The following is a 20,077-nucleotide window of genomic DNA, read 5'->3' on the forward strand; positions in this document are numbered from 1 at the left end:
CCAAGTGAACTCGATAAATACTGACTTTCCTTTGTTGACCTTATGAGCTCAATAGAAACTGACTTCTACCACAGAAACCTTTGTCGCTCGAGTGAGCTTGGTAGAAATTGTTTCCAAAGAGGAATGCTCAGTGGGCTCTGGAATTTTCTTTGCTGACCAACTGAGCTCAATAGACTTTGTTCTAATAACTAATATGACATTTGTCTAACATCACAAACAACACACAATTGAACAATTGTATCCAACCCCGACACAGACGGGACCATAACACAAATATAAACATTACCATACAAAAAAAACTTACAGCATGATACTAAATACATATGACTATCATCTTTCTATAGATTACATCATTTAACAACAATGAATACAAAATTTGAACCTTAATACAACTGATGGGCGTGTCACCAGCAACATCAATATCACACTTGCAAATTGTAGGCATATCCTACTACTTCCCTTAATGGAAAAATCATTGCTCTGGGTTTCTCACTTTGAATCTCAAATTAATTGTAAGTCAATGGAACTATTGACACACCATTCATTCAAGCTATACGATGTCAAAATGACTATAAATGATAATGACTTCAATTGTCACACTCACAAGACCATCTCTGACAAACCTAGAAGAAGTCCTCCACACAACAACCTTGTTTTCCTAAGAAAGGAAATAAAAAGAATTAGACATTTTCAACATTGTTCTCTATACTCAGAGGATGATCTACTTTTGGGTGTTTTCAAACCACTACATCTTACTGGTGTCTTTTACATATCTGCTCTTTCCCTACTGTAGAGCACCTCTTTCATATCCACAGAAGGCTTCACTCTTTCTAGTATGTAGGACACCTAAAGTGAATCACTGAGTTATTTTAATTTCTTGCTTAATTTTAACATCCTATATGGTCTACAATAATATAACAGGACTGTTACTAAACACAGCTTCTTGATACATTTAGTGCCTTGCAAATCCTAATAGTTTCATAATGCTGGTCTTTTAATAGAACACAATAGAAATTATTGCTTTATTGTCTACAACATTAAATATGGAGTTAATCCAATCTTTTATATCTATCTATATTTAAACTTATTCAAATTTTTATCTATCTATATGGAGCTGCATTCTTGATGGAATTTTGTTGCATAATGTACTATTATTGATTCCTTTTACATTTTTTTATTTTTTGGCGAAAATCAAGTAGATTGGTAGCTAATGTATTTCATTCTAGATCTATCAAGTTGAGTAATCACAAGAAAAAGCTCTCCTTTGGAACAACAGTATGATTTAATCATAGGTTGCTCCTTAATAGTCCTTAACAGGGGCCGAGTTATTTTTGGGTGAACTATTGATGTTTGATGTTAAATAGTTTTTATTCTCCTACATTTGGTTGTAGGCATATGTAACTCAAGATGATACTTTGATTGGGACCTTGACCGTGAGGGAGATTATAGCATACTTTTCTTGTTTGAGACTCCCTAATAAGATGCCCTGGTTAGAGAAATTGCCACTAATGGAGTCTACACTTGTTGAAATGGGTCTTCAAGAATATGCCAACACTCCCATTGGAAATTGGCACTTGAGGGGAATCAGTGGTGGAGAAAAGAGAAGAGTTAGCATTAGCTTGGAAATCCTCATGAGGCCAAGATTTTTGTTTCTAGATGAACAGATAAGTGGTTTATACAGGTAAGAATTAGTCACTCTAATTCTGAATTAGTGGCAAATCCTGAATCTAGAATAACATAAGAGATGCTTTTAATGTTTTTTTTAATTTTTCCTCATAGACCACATAATACTCCATTAATGAATTTATTGTTCTTTGTAGACCACAAAATACTAACTACTACTGGTTATGAATAATTGGGTAGACTATTGATTATGACTAATTCAAAATTACATGTATTGATATGTGGTGAATTGTTAATTGCAACGCATCTGCATTTTTTGTTACCCAAACATCAAGAAGTTTGGCTAGGGAGTTCATCAACCAAGCAATGAGGTGTTTGAACTCTTTGATAGTCTCTACTTGCTCTCTGGAGAGAAAACCATTTACTTTGGCAAGGCATCTTAGGAATGTGTGGTAAGATTTATTTGCTATAATGGTTGGTTTCCATATTTAAGAATACTAGAGTTATTGTCACCAAGCTTAGTTAGATGGTAGGTTGTTGTATTTACCAGTATTTGAGTTACTGCTACCATTCTAGGAACAAGATTTGTTGAAGTTATAAAGGAGTTAAAGCTGGATCAGAGTGTAGTTGAAGAATAAGTTGATGGAAGTCTTTCTATCACAAATGAATTCTTTGGAGATTTCTATTGACAATTGAGGTTGTTGGTAGATACATTCAATGGATATTAAATGTTTCTTATACCACTAAAACTACAAGGCCCACTGTGCACTATACAATGGCTTCCCTCATTTATTGATGGATCACATGGTTTCTACTTTTGGATTTTTGTATGTTTTGGTGTTTTGTGATCTTCTTGTTCGGAGGGAAAGAACAACTAGGTGATTGTCATGGACAGTTTTGCATTTCTTTTTCCATCCAGTGCTATAGAGAATAAATTATATTAGTGTTCAAAAGAAAAAAATTCCATTCAAGATAACAATTCAACCTTCTGGGATATTTTTCTAGTGCTCTGCAATAGAAAAGAATCCATTTAAGGTAAGCCCCCTTCACTTGGATCAAAACATTCACAATTAATGTGTCAACAAGCCTATTTAGTTTCTCATGGATACTTACAATTGCTTGTATTGAAAATTTTATTACTATCTTAGTATGTCATAAATAGCACATAGTGTAGAAGTACTTTTGAATTTGGCATATAACAACTTCCACTTCTTGTTGTGCTGAAGCATGGGTTTTCATGCTTTTGTATAAGTTTATTTTACAATCTTAATATCTTTATAAAATAATCAATCTAGACCTATTTGAGTAATCTAGTGTTAGTATATAATAGTGAAACTTGGGGACTCATACCCACCGACCACAATGCCCCACCCAAAACCTCGAAATACCAGTCCCCAAGATGTCCTCACAACCAAGAGTGCCCAAGTACCCCCACCTCTGCCATTCTGTAACCATGTTGCCACCATGAAGAATATGTCAATTTCTATTTGAATTTTTATTTTTTAATGATACTATTGGATATGTGTTATGTTACTAAGTTGAATGTTCAACCATTTTGGTTCGTGTAGCAATTTTCCTATGTTCAAGTATTTCAATTTGGTATGTTATACTGAAACATTATTTCATAATAAATAGTATTTCAAGCTCCATATGTATGGTATACAACACCCCCTTCCCTCCCACTGTTGACTCCTCACCATACCCCATCATCCCAAAATTGAGGCCTTTCTCCCCCTATCCTAGAAACTCATTATATCGCACCCCAATGCCGATCTTACACTAGTTTATAACTAACATCCAAATCCTTGGCTCTATTAAAGCAAGGATTTCTGAGTCTCTTGCATTTTATAATTGTTTGTGTTAGGTTTATGTTATTATTTTCCTTCTAATAAGAGAACACATAATATAGAGCTTTTTTTTGAATTTGGTATTTCATGAGGACTTGTTCTAGCATTCTTATAACAGGGTTTTTTTTTTTCTTGCATTTTGATGTTGTCTACAGTGCTCTAGTTGGGACTTTCTTGAGAATTGTTTACTATTTGTTGAAATATGATCCTACAAGGAAGGTTATTAAACACTTGGTATTGGTGATTAAGGAGAAGAAACATTTCATAGAAAGGAAGCCAGATATAGCTAAGAATATTGAGTTCCTTAAAAAATGGCTTCATCTGAAACCCACAATGGGAATTATTGTTGGATAGAGTATCTCTTAGTTGAAGGATCCACATGCCTTGAAATCTTGCAAGTTGTGGAGGTCAAAAAATATCAATTTCTACCTCTGGTAATGATGAGGGCTAGCAGAAGCCGAGTAAGCCCTTAAAAAAATCAAACCTCAAAGTTTAACTTTGCATTGGCAATGAAGAAAGTTGGGTTGTGCTCATTTGTGATTGTGGAAAGGGCTAGTGAACTCACTGACAAAAGCTTGCTAGAAGATTGAGATATGTTTAGGGTTTGATCTAGGTTATTTGGGTTTGTTACTACGATTTTAGAAAGAAGTGGTATGATTTTGTTTATAGAATTAATTATGTAGCAAGATGGTACTATAAGGGTAGTAAGACAATACTAGTTTTTTTTAGAGGATATTAACTTATATAGGTGTATCAAGAATATCAATAATGAAATACTCTGGACATAATAGATTATATAAATGATACTAGATATGATGCACAGATGGACAATATGGATTCTCAACAGTAAACTTTGGAAAGCTACCGATTAACATAGTGTCTATTTAACATGTATAAACTGGAAATATGTTATTCTTAGTTTATGAACTAGGCATTGCTTTGAGATGATTAATTTCACAAATATTTCTAGATCTAAATTTGGAAGCTATATCAATGAATCTTGAAGCTAAAATTGAGCACTAGTATAAAAAATGGTCTCGGTATATATATCCCTAAGATGTCTAGTAATAGTTTTTCAATTAAAGTAAAAGCCATGGTTCAAGATAAGGCTTGATTGCTACCAAATATTTCATAGTAATGAGGGTGATTTTGGCTCAAATGTTGAGAGAAATCATACATATTATAGAAAAGGTTAAAATTAAAGGTAAGGAACATTAGGTTTCTTAATTTAATAACTAGTTTATGTTACGCTCTATTTTCTGAAAGATGGGTTGAATGATCAACTGATATGGGTAAGTCTATAGCATGAATTTATTAAAGTTTTATATCATAGTTAAGATAATAATGAGGAATTGGCAACAAGATTACAAGAATGTTAATTGGCTATATTGTCAAAATTGAGTGCATAAGGCAAAATAAAAGCATAAACTGACATTAATTGAAAATAGTCTCGAAAGCAAGCATTGCATTTATTTCTAAATTAAGATAAACAAACGATCGAAAGGATTAAATTGTGAATCATGATACATAAATGACTAATTACAAAATTAATTCAAGAGCATAGATAGCATGATCTAAGCCATTGTGGCACTTACAAAGGACACACTTAAATGACATTTCAATGATAACTAGCTAGTTACAGTTGAAGTAACCAAGCCTCATACCACCAAGAATGCTTAATTAACCCTACCGAAACATTCTAGTCTTCAATGGGATTTTATTTAAACTATACAAGACCAACATAATTGATTGTGTGTTACAATGTTACCTAGATTTATAGTAGTTTTTCATGGAAACTCCCATGAGGTTGAAGGGTAGGAAGAGGCAAATGGCCTTCTTAGGAGAGATCAAGATTGACAAGCTTAAGAATCATTATGCTTCCTCATAACCTTGTGGTTAAGGTTGTTTTGACAATTCTAGAAGACAATTACATCAAAAATGATGATAGGCATAGAGAAAATCTTGATATTCCTGCTATCTTTGTAGCTATTTCCATGCATTTTGAAAAGGATAGTGAGGCAGTAGAGAAATTATGCCAGAACATCTTCAAAATAGATATCTTGGTAGGCCTAGCTAGGGTTCTAGTTCATGTAGATAATTAATGCATGTAAAGAGGCCCAACCATAAAAACTAGTTTGAAACTTACTTGAAGGAAGACAATGTGGATGTTGAGGATGACAAAGCAGACCTAGCTAATGCCACCACCATTGTTGAAGAAGGGCCTTCAGTGGAAATTCAAGGTGCGGAGGAAGCTGCAGACTGTAAAGGGATAGGAATGACGTCGTCGAAGAAGGGCCTTCAGTGGAGATTCAAGGCGGGAAGGAAGCTGCAGAGTATAAAGGGATATGAGTCAAATCTATTAAGTCTCCTCAAATCTAATGAAATGACATTTGTTGCATATTTGAAAGAAACCAACTTCCATTTCTAGATTTTGGAGAAATCTACTTTTCATTACCAAATTTAACATTAAATTTAAATCTAAAACTAACTTAAACAATAAAAAATCATACATACCACTGTAGACAAAGCCACGCACACACTCAGGAAGTTGGAATAGCCCAAAAATTATCTCCCACACAGTCGGCAACCAAAAGAACACCACACTCAAGAAGTTGGAATAGCCCAAAAATTATCTCCCACGCAGTCGGCAACCAAAAGAACAATGAAAATATCAATGGACTTGAACCCTAGTATACCACCAGACTTTAAAACTCATTCCATTGTAATTTCTTTCTACTGGTCAAGAATTCAAACCACAGCTACCGGTCAACAACCAAAATGGTTTCTTTGCAGTTACCTAGCCACAGTGAGGTTAATTGTCACAGTTATGTAACAATTAATTGCCCGTGTTCGGTCACGGTACGTTATAGGTCCATTTTTCGATGGATGACAATGGACCAATTGTGGGGAGGGGGACTGACACGTTTGGACTAATGAGACGAAACTCCCGACTGACACACTGACAATGGATGTATGGTAGTAAATTTATGGTCTAAGGATGCATGATTTTGACGGAGGATAGCTAGTCCCGAGAAAGTATTGGCATGGCTTTCTATAGTGCAAATAAGTTGCACCGTAGCTAGTGCCCGGCTATGGTGCAACATATTTGCACCCAACTGCTACTCATCTTTGTGCACGTCTACTATCCTCCTCTTACATGCAACGTGCAAATATTTTTTTACTAATAAAAATAATTAAAACACGAGAATTTTACCCAAGGGAATTTTTAATGTCGTTGAAACCATGATTTAGTTGGATGCAATAATCCACAATAAAATAATAGGTTGAAATTACTTAGATTTGTTAGTTTACAATATTATAAGAAATTAGACAGATAAAAAAATATATTGAAAAAAAATAATATATTCTTTTGTTTTAAAATTTAAATGGACATATTTAATAAGTTAAATTTTATTTTATTTTAAATAATTTATTTAATAATAAGTCCTTAGTTATGTATTTAATAAAACTTAAATCATTACGAAATAGTATAGAAAATGTTGGCTAAATTAGAATTAAAAATAAAAATGTAGATATAATATTAAAACTAAGTTTTTTTTTTCTTGTTTTAATAAAAAATATTTTATTTATTTTTAAATAGTTTATTTAGTAGTAAGGTTTTAGCTTACTTAAATTTATTACTATATAATATTATTTAAAAAAAAATTGTTTTGAAATTGAAGTTTACATATTTAATATTTAAAAGTTAAATTTTGAGTATTATTATGATACCAATATTAAAAATATTAAAAATATTTAATGATTTTCTTTATTAATTAGATATCATTTCTTAAATTTATCATTCTAATTTTTAAATGTACTATCACAATTTGACTTGTTGTACTCGTCAAATAATAATTAGAAATTAGCATATATAACCTTAAAACTAAATTAACTTTTTCTAATATAATGATTTTTTTAATATTTAAAAAAAAAATTATTCTTTCTATTAAAATTATTTAAGATTAAACAAAATATATATATTTAACATACTATTCTAAATATTCGCCTTATCTTTCTCTGGAACGACGTTATTCAGTTAACCAAAAATACTACTCCTTCAGTGTCTAATTCGCACGAAAATATCAGATTCCAGTGGGGCGGCTTCAATTATATGTTCGGTGGGCCCTCTCACAAAAAATATCTCCACCTTAAATGACACTGACGTGGATATAATAATGTTGGAAGCAATGAATGCATGGAACGCATATTTTCATCACTCACGGGATCATCATCACTGATTTCTTCGTCTTCGATTTTTTTTCAATCGTTGATTGATCTTGTTGTGTGTCAAACTTTTTCATTAGTCATTTTTCATATATAAATAAACTAATTCTATATACTTATAAATCTTAAATGTCTTTATATTAATTAATTATAAAATTAAGGTGATAACTTTATAAGGCCACCTTTTGTAGGTGTATAGATACAATGAAGTTACAATAAATGTAATTGTTGTACACATTTAAAAATATATGCAATTGTCTAAGTTAATTATTAGTGCCTGCCAAACGAGGAATACTTACGCATTCATGTCATGCTAATATGACGTTTACACTAACCAATCAAATCAAAGAATTTAAAACATTATATGAAATTTCAAATGTTTATATATTTTTTAAATTTTTCATTATTTATAAATCACATTTTTCAATCATTCTATTGGTCCATACTATTTTTGGTGGGGGAGAAAATTAGTTTTCCTCAACAAAAATACAAATATTTTCTAACAACTTCATTTGCATTAATGAATGCATTAATTACAACTTTATCCTTTCCACATTTGTGACAAGTTGATAAGATTTTTTTTTTTCAATTATTTTATCTTCCACCCCACACATGTCTCATCAATATTAATTCTCAATAAAAATATAATTTCAATATTTTATATCTTTCTATTTGAATTTCTAATTTTTTTAAAATTTTAATTTTTTAATAAAAGTTGTTAAATTATTAGTATTATTTTACTTTTGTACAAATAAATTAAACAATATTATTTTTTAATTATATTTTATAATAGTGTTTGTAATATGTATAATTGATAAGTGTTACAATTTGTAAATTATATCATTTATTATTATTAATATTTTATATTTAAACAATTTATTATTTAGTTTAAATATATTTAAAACTTAAATATATATTTTGATATTAAATTAATAATTATATTTTACATAAAAAAACATACTAAAGGAAATAACCACAAAAATGAAATAGTTCAATTCGAAAAGATATGTAAATTATTATTAAGTTTTTATAAACTATGTATTAAAATTAAATAGTTATATTCTATTTCTTATTTATTACATCATATTTATTCATCAACATCAAATTTATATGTATTGATCGTTGGGGGGTTTTTCCAACTACTTATGGTTCTCTAGTAACATGCATAACATGCTTAAACATATAATGTGATACTCCAAATGCTTCGTCACTTCTATTTTACGTGAAATTGTATGGGTTGGGAGCTTTTTAGATTTGAACTTTATTTCTATAAATTAAATAATAAAAACATGTTTTGATCTCTTAATTTTTATTTTTTTATAAAAATATCACATTTTATATAAACGTTATCTAACCAATTTTTATTTTCTTGATATTAGAAAAAATAAGCATTTCCTATCATGATAATATTCTATTTAAAAATCAATTTTCTCAGGAGTTGGCCACAACATAACACATCCAGGACTTGCAACAAATTATGGCAAATTGCTCTATCAATTCTTGTTTGGGAGATATGGAAAGATTGAAACAAAAGAATTTTTACTAATTCTAAAATGAATCTAGAATCTCTATTAAACAAAATAGAGGCTAGCATTATTGAAATTTTAAAAATCATCTTAGGAATACTTCTAAAGAGGAAGGCTCATTCTCAATTTGGGATTCTGAAATGAGAAAAAAATGGAGTAGTTTAGTCATTCCTCAAATGTACAACTCCAAAGCCAACATGATTGCAAGAGCCGAATGTAAATATGAAGCTCCACCAAGTGGATGGCACAAAATTAACTTTGATGGTGCCTCAAGAGGAAACCCGGATCAAGTGGGATTAGGTTGTATTGTTTGTAATGACAAAGGAGACTGGATAGCCAAAAAAGCCAAACAACTAGGCATATTTTCGAATAATATGACTGGGTTAGAAACAGTAGTGGAGGGACTAAAAATCAACATACAATTAGGTATTCCCAAGTTATACATCAAAGGAGATTCTCAAATAATTCTTAATGCTTTACAGAAGAGGAATACTCCAAACTAGATTATTAACTCTAGATTAGAAGTAGCCCTAGAATTCATGGATAAGCTTCAAGAAATAAGAATTGGTCACATTTATAGAGAGGGCAATAGAGAAGAAGATGCACTAGCCAATAAAGGGGTAGAAGGTGAGGACTTGATCTACATACTCTGAACTATGATTATGACTCCGATGAGGTCATTGTCATAATAATTATGGCATAAGTCCAAACAGTAGGAGGAAGTCCTTTTAGATCCACTACATTCAAGATATTAATATTGTACAGTTTAGCATTATCTTGTGTAAACCTCGAGATAACATAGTATTGCTTAGTAAAGATAGGATAGAGGGTGGAGGATCTCAGTTTGCATTGTGTATTTATATTTTTGTATATGTTCTCTAATATATAATGGGACAAGTTAGTTTTTGGCCTTTGTCATCAGATTCTGAAAGTTTAACTTAGGTGCCTCTTAATATCCTCTTGTATGTTATTTAGTTAGGGACTCTTGTAAATGTTACTCTGCTATAAATAATTAAGAAATTTTGGTTGCACTATTGTTAGTGTCCTGGCATAATTTTCTTTAAAATTTTAGTGAATCCAGGTATTTCTTTTTAAGGAAAACTAAGAAACACTATCAAATAGAAGTCTAGATTTTGCATCTAAACATTACATGATAAATAATCTGTCAGGAATTTCAAGCAAACACAACAATATTATTTAGTAATACAAACTTGATTAAGGGAACATCAAAGTAACATGTTGCACTTCATAACACTTCTCCTTCATACAACTAATAGTCTAGCACTTAATAATATTGTACTCTTGTAGACTTGTATCTACTAAATATAGCTTTAGAATGTTTTGTTCTCCATAATCATTGATATCTCATTTATTCTCGCATCAAGATTTTGTAGTAATACATCAATTTAAATTTTTTTAATCTAGAAGCTACATTTATAATTAATCCCAAATATATAGAGTTATAATTCATCACAGCTCCATAATCAATATGGAATTTTTAACTCTCATAAAACAAAGTTTCACTTTCTAATCTATCGATTTAAAAATTAAAAAGGAAATTTGAATAAAGCAAATGAAAGAAAAAATGCAAATTTATTCCATAATGATTTGAAATAGCTCTTACTCCCAAAATCAATCATAACATATAAATAAGTATAGCCTCATGACTAACGATGTGTACAAGTTTGAAGTTTTATGAGAATTGCAAAGAACCTAGGAAGTGCATTGAAGCATACGGGAAATTTCTTTGACATAAGTTCTAGTTTTAGATTCAAAGGATTACAAATTAAAATTGAAAATATGCAAAGGAATGAATGCATTCTTATGTTCCCATGTATGAAACTAGATGTAGGAACATGTGGTACAGCTAGAAGAACAAGTAGCAGAGCAACCATGACAAAACAAGCAACAAGAGACGTGGCCAGTGGTAAGCAGCTTACACTGGAAACTATAACAAGAGGTAAGAAATGAATTTTCTTTCTTGGAACTTAAGGGGGCTAAATAACCCCCAAAAACAATATGCTTTAAAGTAGTGTATAATCTAAGAAAAGGTTGATTGTGTGTTAATCCAAGAAACCAAAATGTCTAGTGTTAATTTTGGTAGACTTATGGGTCATATTTGGCCTAGGGTTGCCTTCATGCATGTGGATGTTGACGGAGCCTCAGGGGGTATTGCTACCATGTGGAACCCGTGTTATATGACTGGATTTGAGTTATGGGAATACAAAAAATTTCTAATAATTGAGTTTTAAACTAGTAATCAAAGATGGGGGCTTATCAATATCTATGCTTCTAATAATAAGATGGGGAGAAAAGAAACCTATGGAAAGCTAGAAAGGATAATGGATACTATGAAGGAAAAATAGATAATGTGTATGGAAGATTTTAATACCCCCTCTACCACTCGAAAAAGTTAGGTGGAAATAGAGAGTGCCTTGAAAGTTTGCAAGATCTTCATGATTTTATGGGAAAAATGGATTTAATAGATGTAGACTTGAGAGGAAACCCATTCACCTAGACTAATAATAGAAAAGGGAATGATCTTATTCAAGTAAGACTAGATAGACTGATGGTGATGGGGAATTGGAATCGGCTAGGTAATTCCTTTCTAGAGAACCTCACAAGAATTATTTTTGACCATTCCCCTTTAATCTTCCATTGGGAAGATGGCATAAAAGGAGGTCTAAAACCTTTCAAGTATGAAATAATGTGGTAATCCCACCCATAATTTAAAGATCAAATCCAAGAATGGTGGAACATTAGGATAGACAGTACTAAAATGTACAAACTAACTCAAAAATTAGACAATAAGGAGAAATGTTAAGGGTTGGGCTAAGAGTTCCTTTGGAGATTTGTTCAAAGTCAAAAGAGAAGTGGAGGAGAAACTTAAAAAATTGCAAGGGGATATTGCTGAGGGTAATAATTTGGAAGAAGCTACACAAGAAGAAGAAGAGTACAGAAAAAAATGGAAGGACATCATTTTGAGAGAGGAAATATTTTGGAAGCAAAGATCGAGAGTTCAATGGTTAACTGAAGGTGACAGGAACACTACCTTTTTCCACAGGTCGGCCTCGAACCATAAGAGAAGAAACACAATCAACAGGTTGGAAGGAGAAGGGGGAAGGGAATACAAGGACTAGGAGGAGATGGGAAGACATGTGGAGTACTTTTGCAAGGCTTATAAAAAGGAAAATAGAATAGGAAATTAGGTAATAAGAAGAAGCTTAATAAACACAATCCCACAAGTGCTAGGAGAAGTAGAAAATAATAGCATTCTAGGAAATATCACAAAAGAGGAAGTGAAATAGGCAATGTTTTCTATGAAAGCTTACAAGGCCCCAGGACCAAATGGTTTCCCTCCAGCATTTTTCCAACAATTCTGGGAGGTTATTAAAAATGAGTTGATTTGGGTAACCAAGGATTTCTTTAAAATGGGAAAGATGATAAAAAGGACAAATAAGACTTTTATTGCTCTGGTCCCTAAGACTCTAACACCCACGAGTCTCCTTGACTTCAAACCTATAAGCCTTTGTAACACAGTCTATAAGGTCTTTTCCAAAGTAATGGTCAATAGGAAACATTGAAGGAAGAGGTGGAGCTAAGAGTGGTGGATTATATTGACCTTAGAAGGAAGTGGAAGAAATTACGAAAAGATACATGTCCCCTGAAGGATATTCAACTATTTCAAGAAAAGAGCTGATGGAAGCTCAAAGACTCCCACTTCTAATACAGGAGGATAAAGTTGTGTAGAATATAACTTCTAGTGGCCATTATACTATCAAATCTGCTTACAAACTTCTCTTTTGTAAGGACCTTTGTCCCACAACATGGAGTAAAGTCTGGATTAGTAATCTTCTGCCCAAAATCAACTTCTTCTAGTGGATTGTTCAACATGGTAAGATACTATCATTGGACAATCTGAAAAAAGGAGGTTTCTTTATCACAAACAGATGTTATCTCTGTAAAGAAAAAGAGGAGAGTATCTCTCACCTATTCCTTGAATGTCGGTATACTCTAAAGATATGGTCACTGGTGTGGGAGAAATTTGGACTATGTTGGGTGTTGAAGGAAAATTTGAGTCAATTTTTTGAAAACTGGGATTGTCCCTTTTATCGCCCCAAGCTAATATTCCTATGGAGAATTGTCCCACCATACATTTGTTGGCAGATATGGAAGGAAAGAAAGAATAGAATCTTTCAGGAAGAGGAAAGGCCTATGGAGGTAATAATGGGAATTATGGAGAAACTACTAAAGGAAAATATAATGATTACCAAATGTAAGACACCGAAGGAAGAACCAGGAAGGAAAGAATACCAAATAGTGGAAAGATGGGGTATCCACTGGAACTTTAATCATTTTGATAACTTTAAGGCAATAAAAAGACAACAGACAAGATGGAAACCACCAACAATAATACAGCTTAAATTAAACTTTGATGGTGCTACAAGAGAGGGTGTTGGGGCTGCGGGTGGAGTGCTGAGGAATGGAAATGGTGAAGTGTTGCTAGTCTATTATGGGAAAATTGGTGGAGGAATAATAACATGGCTGAAGCGATGGCTCTACTTTGGGGCCTACAATTGATTAATGATATGCAAATAAAGGAAATAACTATAGAAGGTGATTCTAAATTAATAATTGATATGGAAAAGGGAGTCTCTCAGCCAGGTTGGAATATCCAAAACATTATCATGGATATTAGATATATCCTAAATGGGATGGAAAAAGTCCAGTTACAACACATATATAGGGAAGGTAATATGGTGGCGGATGCTGCTACAGCCATGGGGTTTGAGTTAAAAGAAATGATGTGCTGGAGAAGCCTGAATATCCTAAAGGAGGAAATTAAGGGCCTGATTTGCAAGGAAAGGTGGGGGATTAAAAATTGAGCATGGCTAAACAAATAAGAATCAGTGCCAAATTTGGCAATATCATCTCTAGGAAGGTGAAGCTTGCCAAATTTAACAAGTACAAAGGAAAGATGACGAGACACCATCGTATAGGTTGGATAATAAATAGATGCAATTTAAGGCAAGAGTTACTTCGTAACTATGGTAACATAATGTGAAATTTTTAATATTTTCTTTTTGAAAGTACAAAAAATATCATTATAGATATTGTTAGAGATTTCAAGGATGTTAGAGTTATGATGCAAAGTATGCATGAATCCCATAATGAAAAGGTTTTGGATTTTGAAGCACCTCGAAACCATGTTTGTAGGATGTTTAAAGGCCCTAGAGATGTTATTTTCAACATCGTAGTGTTTTTATTGATTAAAAACATCCCCGTTGTCAGCAAGCTTGAGAGTAAGAAGGCTCAGATGCAAATTACTGAGGTTGGGGGTTCAAGAATCAGTGGAGAAGAAATGGGTGGAGATTTGAATCAATTAGAGCCAACAAAGATAGAAAATTTTAAGGATAGGATGATGACCTAGTTCCTATTAAAGGAAGGGGGATTTCTTCCTTATATGCAGGCAATGGTGGGTTACGATGAAAATTGTGCTCTTTAGTTTGTGAATGGGTGGAATGACGGAAAAGTTACCATAAATGGTATCACATTCCAAGTAAATGAGGAGGTTATTTCTATGGCCACTGGTTTGTCTCTGAAGGGGAAAAAATGGAAGAAGGTTACAAAAACGGTGGACAAGGCCAACATAAATAGCTTTTTTATTGAGGATGAAGAACCTATAATTCACTATAGGGGAGGCTTCCAGAGGGATAAGCTACCAACTCCTTGAGATGATGTCTGTCTGGTGATCATGAAGTACCTCATGCTCAAAAGCAAGTTTGGAGTCTATTATTATTATCACTTCCCTCTCCTGAACCATTTTAGAAAAAGAGATTTTATTTCTATTACATTCCCTTCAGGACATGATAAGCGATGTTAGGGAGAAGAGAAGTAAGGTTAATAATTTCACTATCATTCACCAAGGTCTGATTTTTAGACTTTACCAATTTCATCTTGCCCTCTATCCCCCTAGGGTTTTTGTTGTTGATAATCAATGCCACCACCAAAATTCCCCTCTAAGTACTAGCACTGGAACTAGAATCCACACACCTCACCCTTCCCCTAGTAGGGATAATAAGAAAAAGAAAAACCTAGACCTGGTAATTGAATAGAAGGGTAGTAAAAAAAATCAAAATTTTAAAGCCAGTGGACGTGCACATTAGGGATTCAGAGGAGGAGGAGGGAGGAAATGGTAGGAGAAGGTAAGGAAGGTTAGCCAAAACACAAGTAAGGTATAAACAAAAGGCAAATAGATTTAGGGTCGAGGAGCTGGAAGAGGAGAATTCTAAGAATAATGAAAGAGAGCTAGAGGAGGAGAAAAATGTTGACTCCAAGAGAGAAAAGGGAAATGAGGAGAAAGAAAAAAAGTAAAAACTCTATTGATAACACCTGGGTGTTTGCTGGTAATGTCAATACCACGGAGACTACTCATGTGTCAACTAGTTTTACCTTGTAGCCTATTACCTTTTGTCAAGACAACAATAAAGTGGATACCTCCCCTATCACCATCTCCTCTCTGACAAAGGAAAAAACCAATGTTTTTACTAACCCCCAGGTTTTGCAGGATGAGAACTAGTCATTGACAAAGATTAAGGAGGCACTTAAGAATGTAGAAAAAGGAAACAAGGAGAAAGAGGAGGAACAGAACAAGAAGAATGCACAAATGGAGAAAATGGTCAAATCTTTAGAGGATGGATTTTACTCCTCTAAATTTACCTTGAAGGTTACCCATGTTGCTGCTACTACCCTCCAATTATTGGTGCAAGAGAAGGATGAGGCAGGGCTAGACACGGAGGACAACAAACTCCTATATAAGTTTCTTGCTAAGGATTGGGCTAGGGTGCTTCTGGATGGGAAAGGAAAAGATAAGGATGAGAAATAATATGGTGGTCTCTAGGGGTTTTTAGCCCTAGCTTGTTTATTTGTTTTTGCAATTGCCTTATTTGTTGGTTTACAACTTATTCTTAGACTTGGTTGGCTTGTTTATGCCAATAGTTTTATGTTCCAAACATTCATAGTATGTTTAGTACTATAGTCTTTAGAATTAGTATAGATGATACTCTGGTAGTTGTAAATGATCGTGTGTTGTTTTTGAGCTGGGTTGGTTTATTTATGCCAATAGTTTATGTTTTGAACAATCATGTAGTATGTTTAGTACTATAGTTTTAGAATTAGTATAGATGATACTCTATTAGCCGTGTTTAATCGTGTGGTGTTTTTTGGTTACTAGTTGTTGTTCTCTGCAGCAGTGGTTTCCCTCTACTTGTTTCTGCTAGCAGAGTACTGGTTGTCAATTTTTTGGTTGTAAGGGTCGACCCCCTTGTTTTGTTCACTTTTTATTTCAAAAACAAGTTATCCATCCTATACAAATTTTATTATTTTGAGTCTTAAAATAATAGTAAAAATAAACAATAGAATAGTCATAAGGAAGAAAAATATACTCTTGTATAATATAAATCTTGAAACCTTCATAAGAGTTCAATACTACAAATGAAAGGACAAACTATGCAAAATACTACCACCTTTTAAAATAGTGAACAATTGTTGTTCTATCCCTCATAAGAATGATACAAGATTAAACAAGGTCCACACATTTTGTTTCCCACTCCTTGATATCTCTTTACAAGCAACTCGAGTCTCAAGGTGTGTACACAAAGCTTCACTCAACTGAGTGTTTATACATGATGATATCTAGCCTTCATATGAAGCGTTGTTTTATAAACAAGGTAATAACAATAAAACTTATACTAGATAAGATAGTCAAGCTTTATAGCCATCAAGATCCCATGTTTGACTCTATATTGAAGGGTCAAAACTATCTCAATAGGAAATATATCAAAAATAAAGTGTTTAGGTCCATAGACCAAACAAGAGATCCACAAATCAAATTTAAACATCTAATGGCACACTTTACAACAATAAGGATAATAAGTCCAATAGAATATTAAGTTTCTTTTATGAAAATTATTTATAATAATTTTTTTACACAAAATTCCTTCCAATCTAGATATCTTGTAAGAATTTATTATTTTCTTGTTCAACTTTCTTAAAGAGTCTAAATTGCATTCAATCTTTAAGGATTGAATATTAATATTTGAAGTTTCACATGCACAAGGATAGTTTCTAGAAATATTTTTTGAGAAATTTGTTGAATTATAAAGGTTCTATTTTCTTTAATTGAGCTCTTAATAAACAAGATTATAACTTTAAGTGATAAATTAAAAGTCATTGTACAAATGTGCAATTAACTTTATTCTGTTTTGATGGTAATAAATTATGATATTTTCCTAATATTTTACCAACTAAATAATAAACACTTGTTTTGATAATTTTTATATATTATTAAATAAATAAATATTTTAATATAAATCAATAGAATAGATACTAAATTAGTTCAAAATTATATTTAATTTTTTTTTAAAAAATTAAGTCATTCTACTAAATTCAATCCAACAAATAAATAAATAACAATATAACTGAAAATCAAAATCAAATAAAGAAAAATACTTAAAGATATAGTGAACCAAAGATTAGAAAATAGATGTATAATCAAATTATTATTAGTATTGAATTGTGTATTATATTATCTATAAAGTTTCTTTTTATTAATTTTATATATTTGTTTAATTTAAATTATTATTTTTCTTTATAAAATGGTAGTAAGCATTTAAATAGGGTAAAATAAATCTCAAATAGTATAGATAATATATTTAAACGACAAATTAATATAATAACTTTACAAAATATTTGATTATCTAAAAAATAGTCTATTCTTATTGATTAATTGATATTAAAAATGAATACAACAATAATAGTATAGATAATATATTCAAATAACAAATTAATATAATAACTTTACAAATATTTGATTATCTAAAAAATAGTCCATTCTTATTGATTAATTGATATTAAAAATGAATACAATAATAATAGTATAGATAATATATTTAAATAACAAATTAATAGAATAACTTTACAAATATTTGATTATCTAAAAAATAATCCATTCTTATTTATTAATTGATATTAAAATTGAATACAATAATAATAGCTATAATAACTAACAAAAAACAAAATCAAATATTCTATTCTCTCCAGCCAAAAGGGCCCTTAATTTATAATAAAACTAGGAATGAAGTAAGAGAATAGCTTTAATATGACACGTTAGCATGAATTTGATGCTTGGGTGGAAGGCAAAATGGGCTACACGTAGCGAAAGATCCTCCTCTTTTCTTCGTCTCTTGAAAAGGATTTGCAACCCAGGATTTCCGCAAGATTTGACAATGGAAGGAGAAACTGGGAATTCTTCTGTGGGAAGCAAATTGAAGAAGGGCCTGTTAGACGCAAGCACCACCATCACTGAAATCTTGCAGTACATCAAAGCTTTCTTCCTTGCACAGGTATTTTGCATTTGTAACTTATGTTCTGTTCTTTTAAATTCAATCTCATTTTTACCTAAACTTTTGTTTTTTGATGATGTTGCAGGGGAAGAAATTGGTGGCGAAAAATGAGGAGGAATTGGCTGAAGCGGATCTTCAAGCTCAGAGAATTCAAGTTGATGCAACTGCTGCTGCTGAGACACAGAAGAAACAGCATGAGCTCCAAATCCATTAATTGCTTAGGGCTTCTTCCTTTTCTTAGGGTTTCTCCACCCAAACCTTCTGTTGCTTTGGGCTGGCTTAATAAAGCAGGGTAACATGTAAATTGCTGTCTTGAAGATCTGCTTACACGTGATGAAGTCTTTGTGAAGGCATGTGAAAGGCTAATCCTCAAAGCTGAAAAGGGGTTTTCAAGCTGTAAAATTTGAGTAATGCCGGTTCTTTGAACAAACTATTGAAATGAACACAGTAACATTAAATTTATATTGCTTGGTTGTACGTTTAATATATTGTCTGTAGAAGACTTTAATATTTCTTATATTCTTTTAGGGTTTGTATTATGATGAACTTCGTTTGTCTTTGTAGGCATAATGCGAGCTTCTACTTAACTAGGCTTAAATGCATTTTGTTAGCTCTGTTTGGGATTTTCGGTCTGGTTAAAGACATTTAGTCTGTACCGTTCTCGCTTAATTCAAAAAAAACAATATTAACCTTCAAAACAATCAATGGAAGTTATTTTCCATTTTCCCAGTTTCTGAACTATCAAACGCTTCAATGAAAGTAGTTTTTTAATATTTTGAAACAAGATTAAAACCTTCAAAACCATCTTCTATTCATCCTGTAAAAATCTTTTGCAATTTATAGTTCTGATCGATAATCTGTATGGAAAGCATTAATCTAATCAAAACAGGTTAATATATAAATAGTCTCACTTCAGCACGCTGCTCATAATGGAGCAAGGAATGTTGAAGAGGGTTGGGAAGATTTTTTATAAATATTTCGTAATGGGAAAAATTGATTCAATGAGAATGAGATGAATATCAAACTTTGAATGTGGATTCGCTTTATAAAAAGATGAAGTATATGTATGGAATTTTTTTTAATTTTTTTTTTTGAAGTGAAAGGAAATGAAAGCAGAATTAGAAGCCTTCTTTTGTGGGGATAATAGATATTACTCTCATCTGGAATGGAGAGAGTAAAAAGATTAATGTTCAACTGATTTCGAAAGCTATAGGATTTCTACATTCCACGAGATTAAGGATACTGTTCTAGGATTCAAACAATATTTCTACCCATCAATGATTGATTATAGATGAGACTGATCACAGCTTCCAGATGTGAGGTTGTGGATGCTGTTTTAGAATTCCAAAATTCATTTCATTTAATTTTATTAATTGTTCTAATTTTCTTTTATACATGACGGAGATGAAAAATAAAATGGAGAAGATGGAGGGGCCAAAATAAGAGGTAA

At 32.0% G+C, this 20,077-nt stretch overlaps 1 protein-coding gene across 1 annotated transcript; it reads left to right on the top strand.

Moving 5' to 3' along the window:
* The first annotated feature begins 18,376 nt into the window (after positions 1-18,376).
* On the top strand, positions 18,377-19,089 carry LOC149527844 (uncharacterized). The gene is made up of 2 exons (XM_089812091.1): positions 18,377-18,627; positions 18,713-19,089. The coding sequence occupies exons 1-2, from the start codon at positions 18,397-18,399 to the stop codon at positions 18,839-18,841; spliced, it is 360 nt and encodes a 119-aa protein (XP_089668217.1). The 5' UTR covers positions 18,377-18,396; the 3' UTR covers positions 18,842-19,089.
* Positions 19,090-20,077: the final 988 nt, after the last annotated feature.

This window comes from Cupressus sempervirens, unplaced genomic scaffold, assembly GCF_028749045.1.
Source record: "Cupressus sempervirens isolate cs-2001-9-10 unplaced genomic scaffold, ASM2874904v1 CseChr00s100002_03, whole genome shotgun sequence".
Taxonomy (NCBI): Eukaryota; Viridiplantae; Streptophyta; class Pinopsida; order Cupressales; family Cupressaceae; genus Cupressus; species Cupressus sempervirens.

Coding starts and splice junctions, on each gene's coding strand:
- LOC149527844 (XM_089812091.1), top strand. CDS start 18,397: ATGAATTTGATGCTTGGGTGGAAGGCAAAATGGGCTACACGTAGCGAA. Junction 18,628..18,712: donor AAGCTTTCTTCCTTGCACAG/GTATTTTGCATT, acceptor ATGATGTTGCAG/GGGAAGAAATTGGTGGCGAA.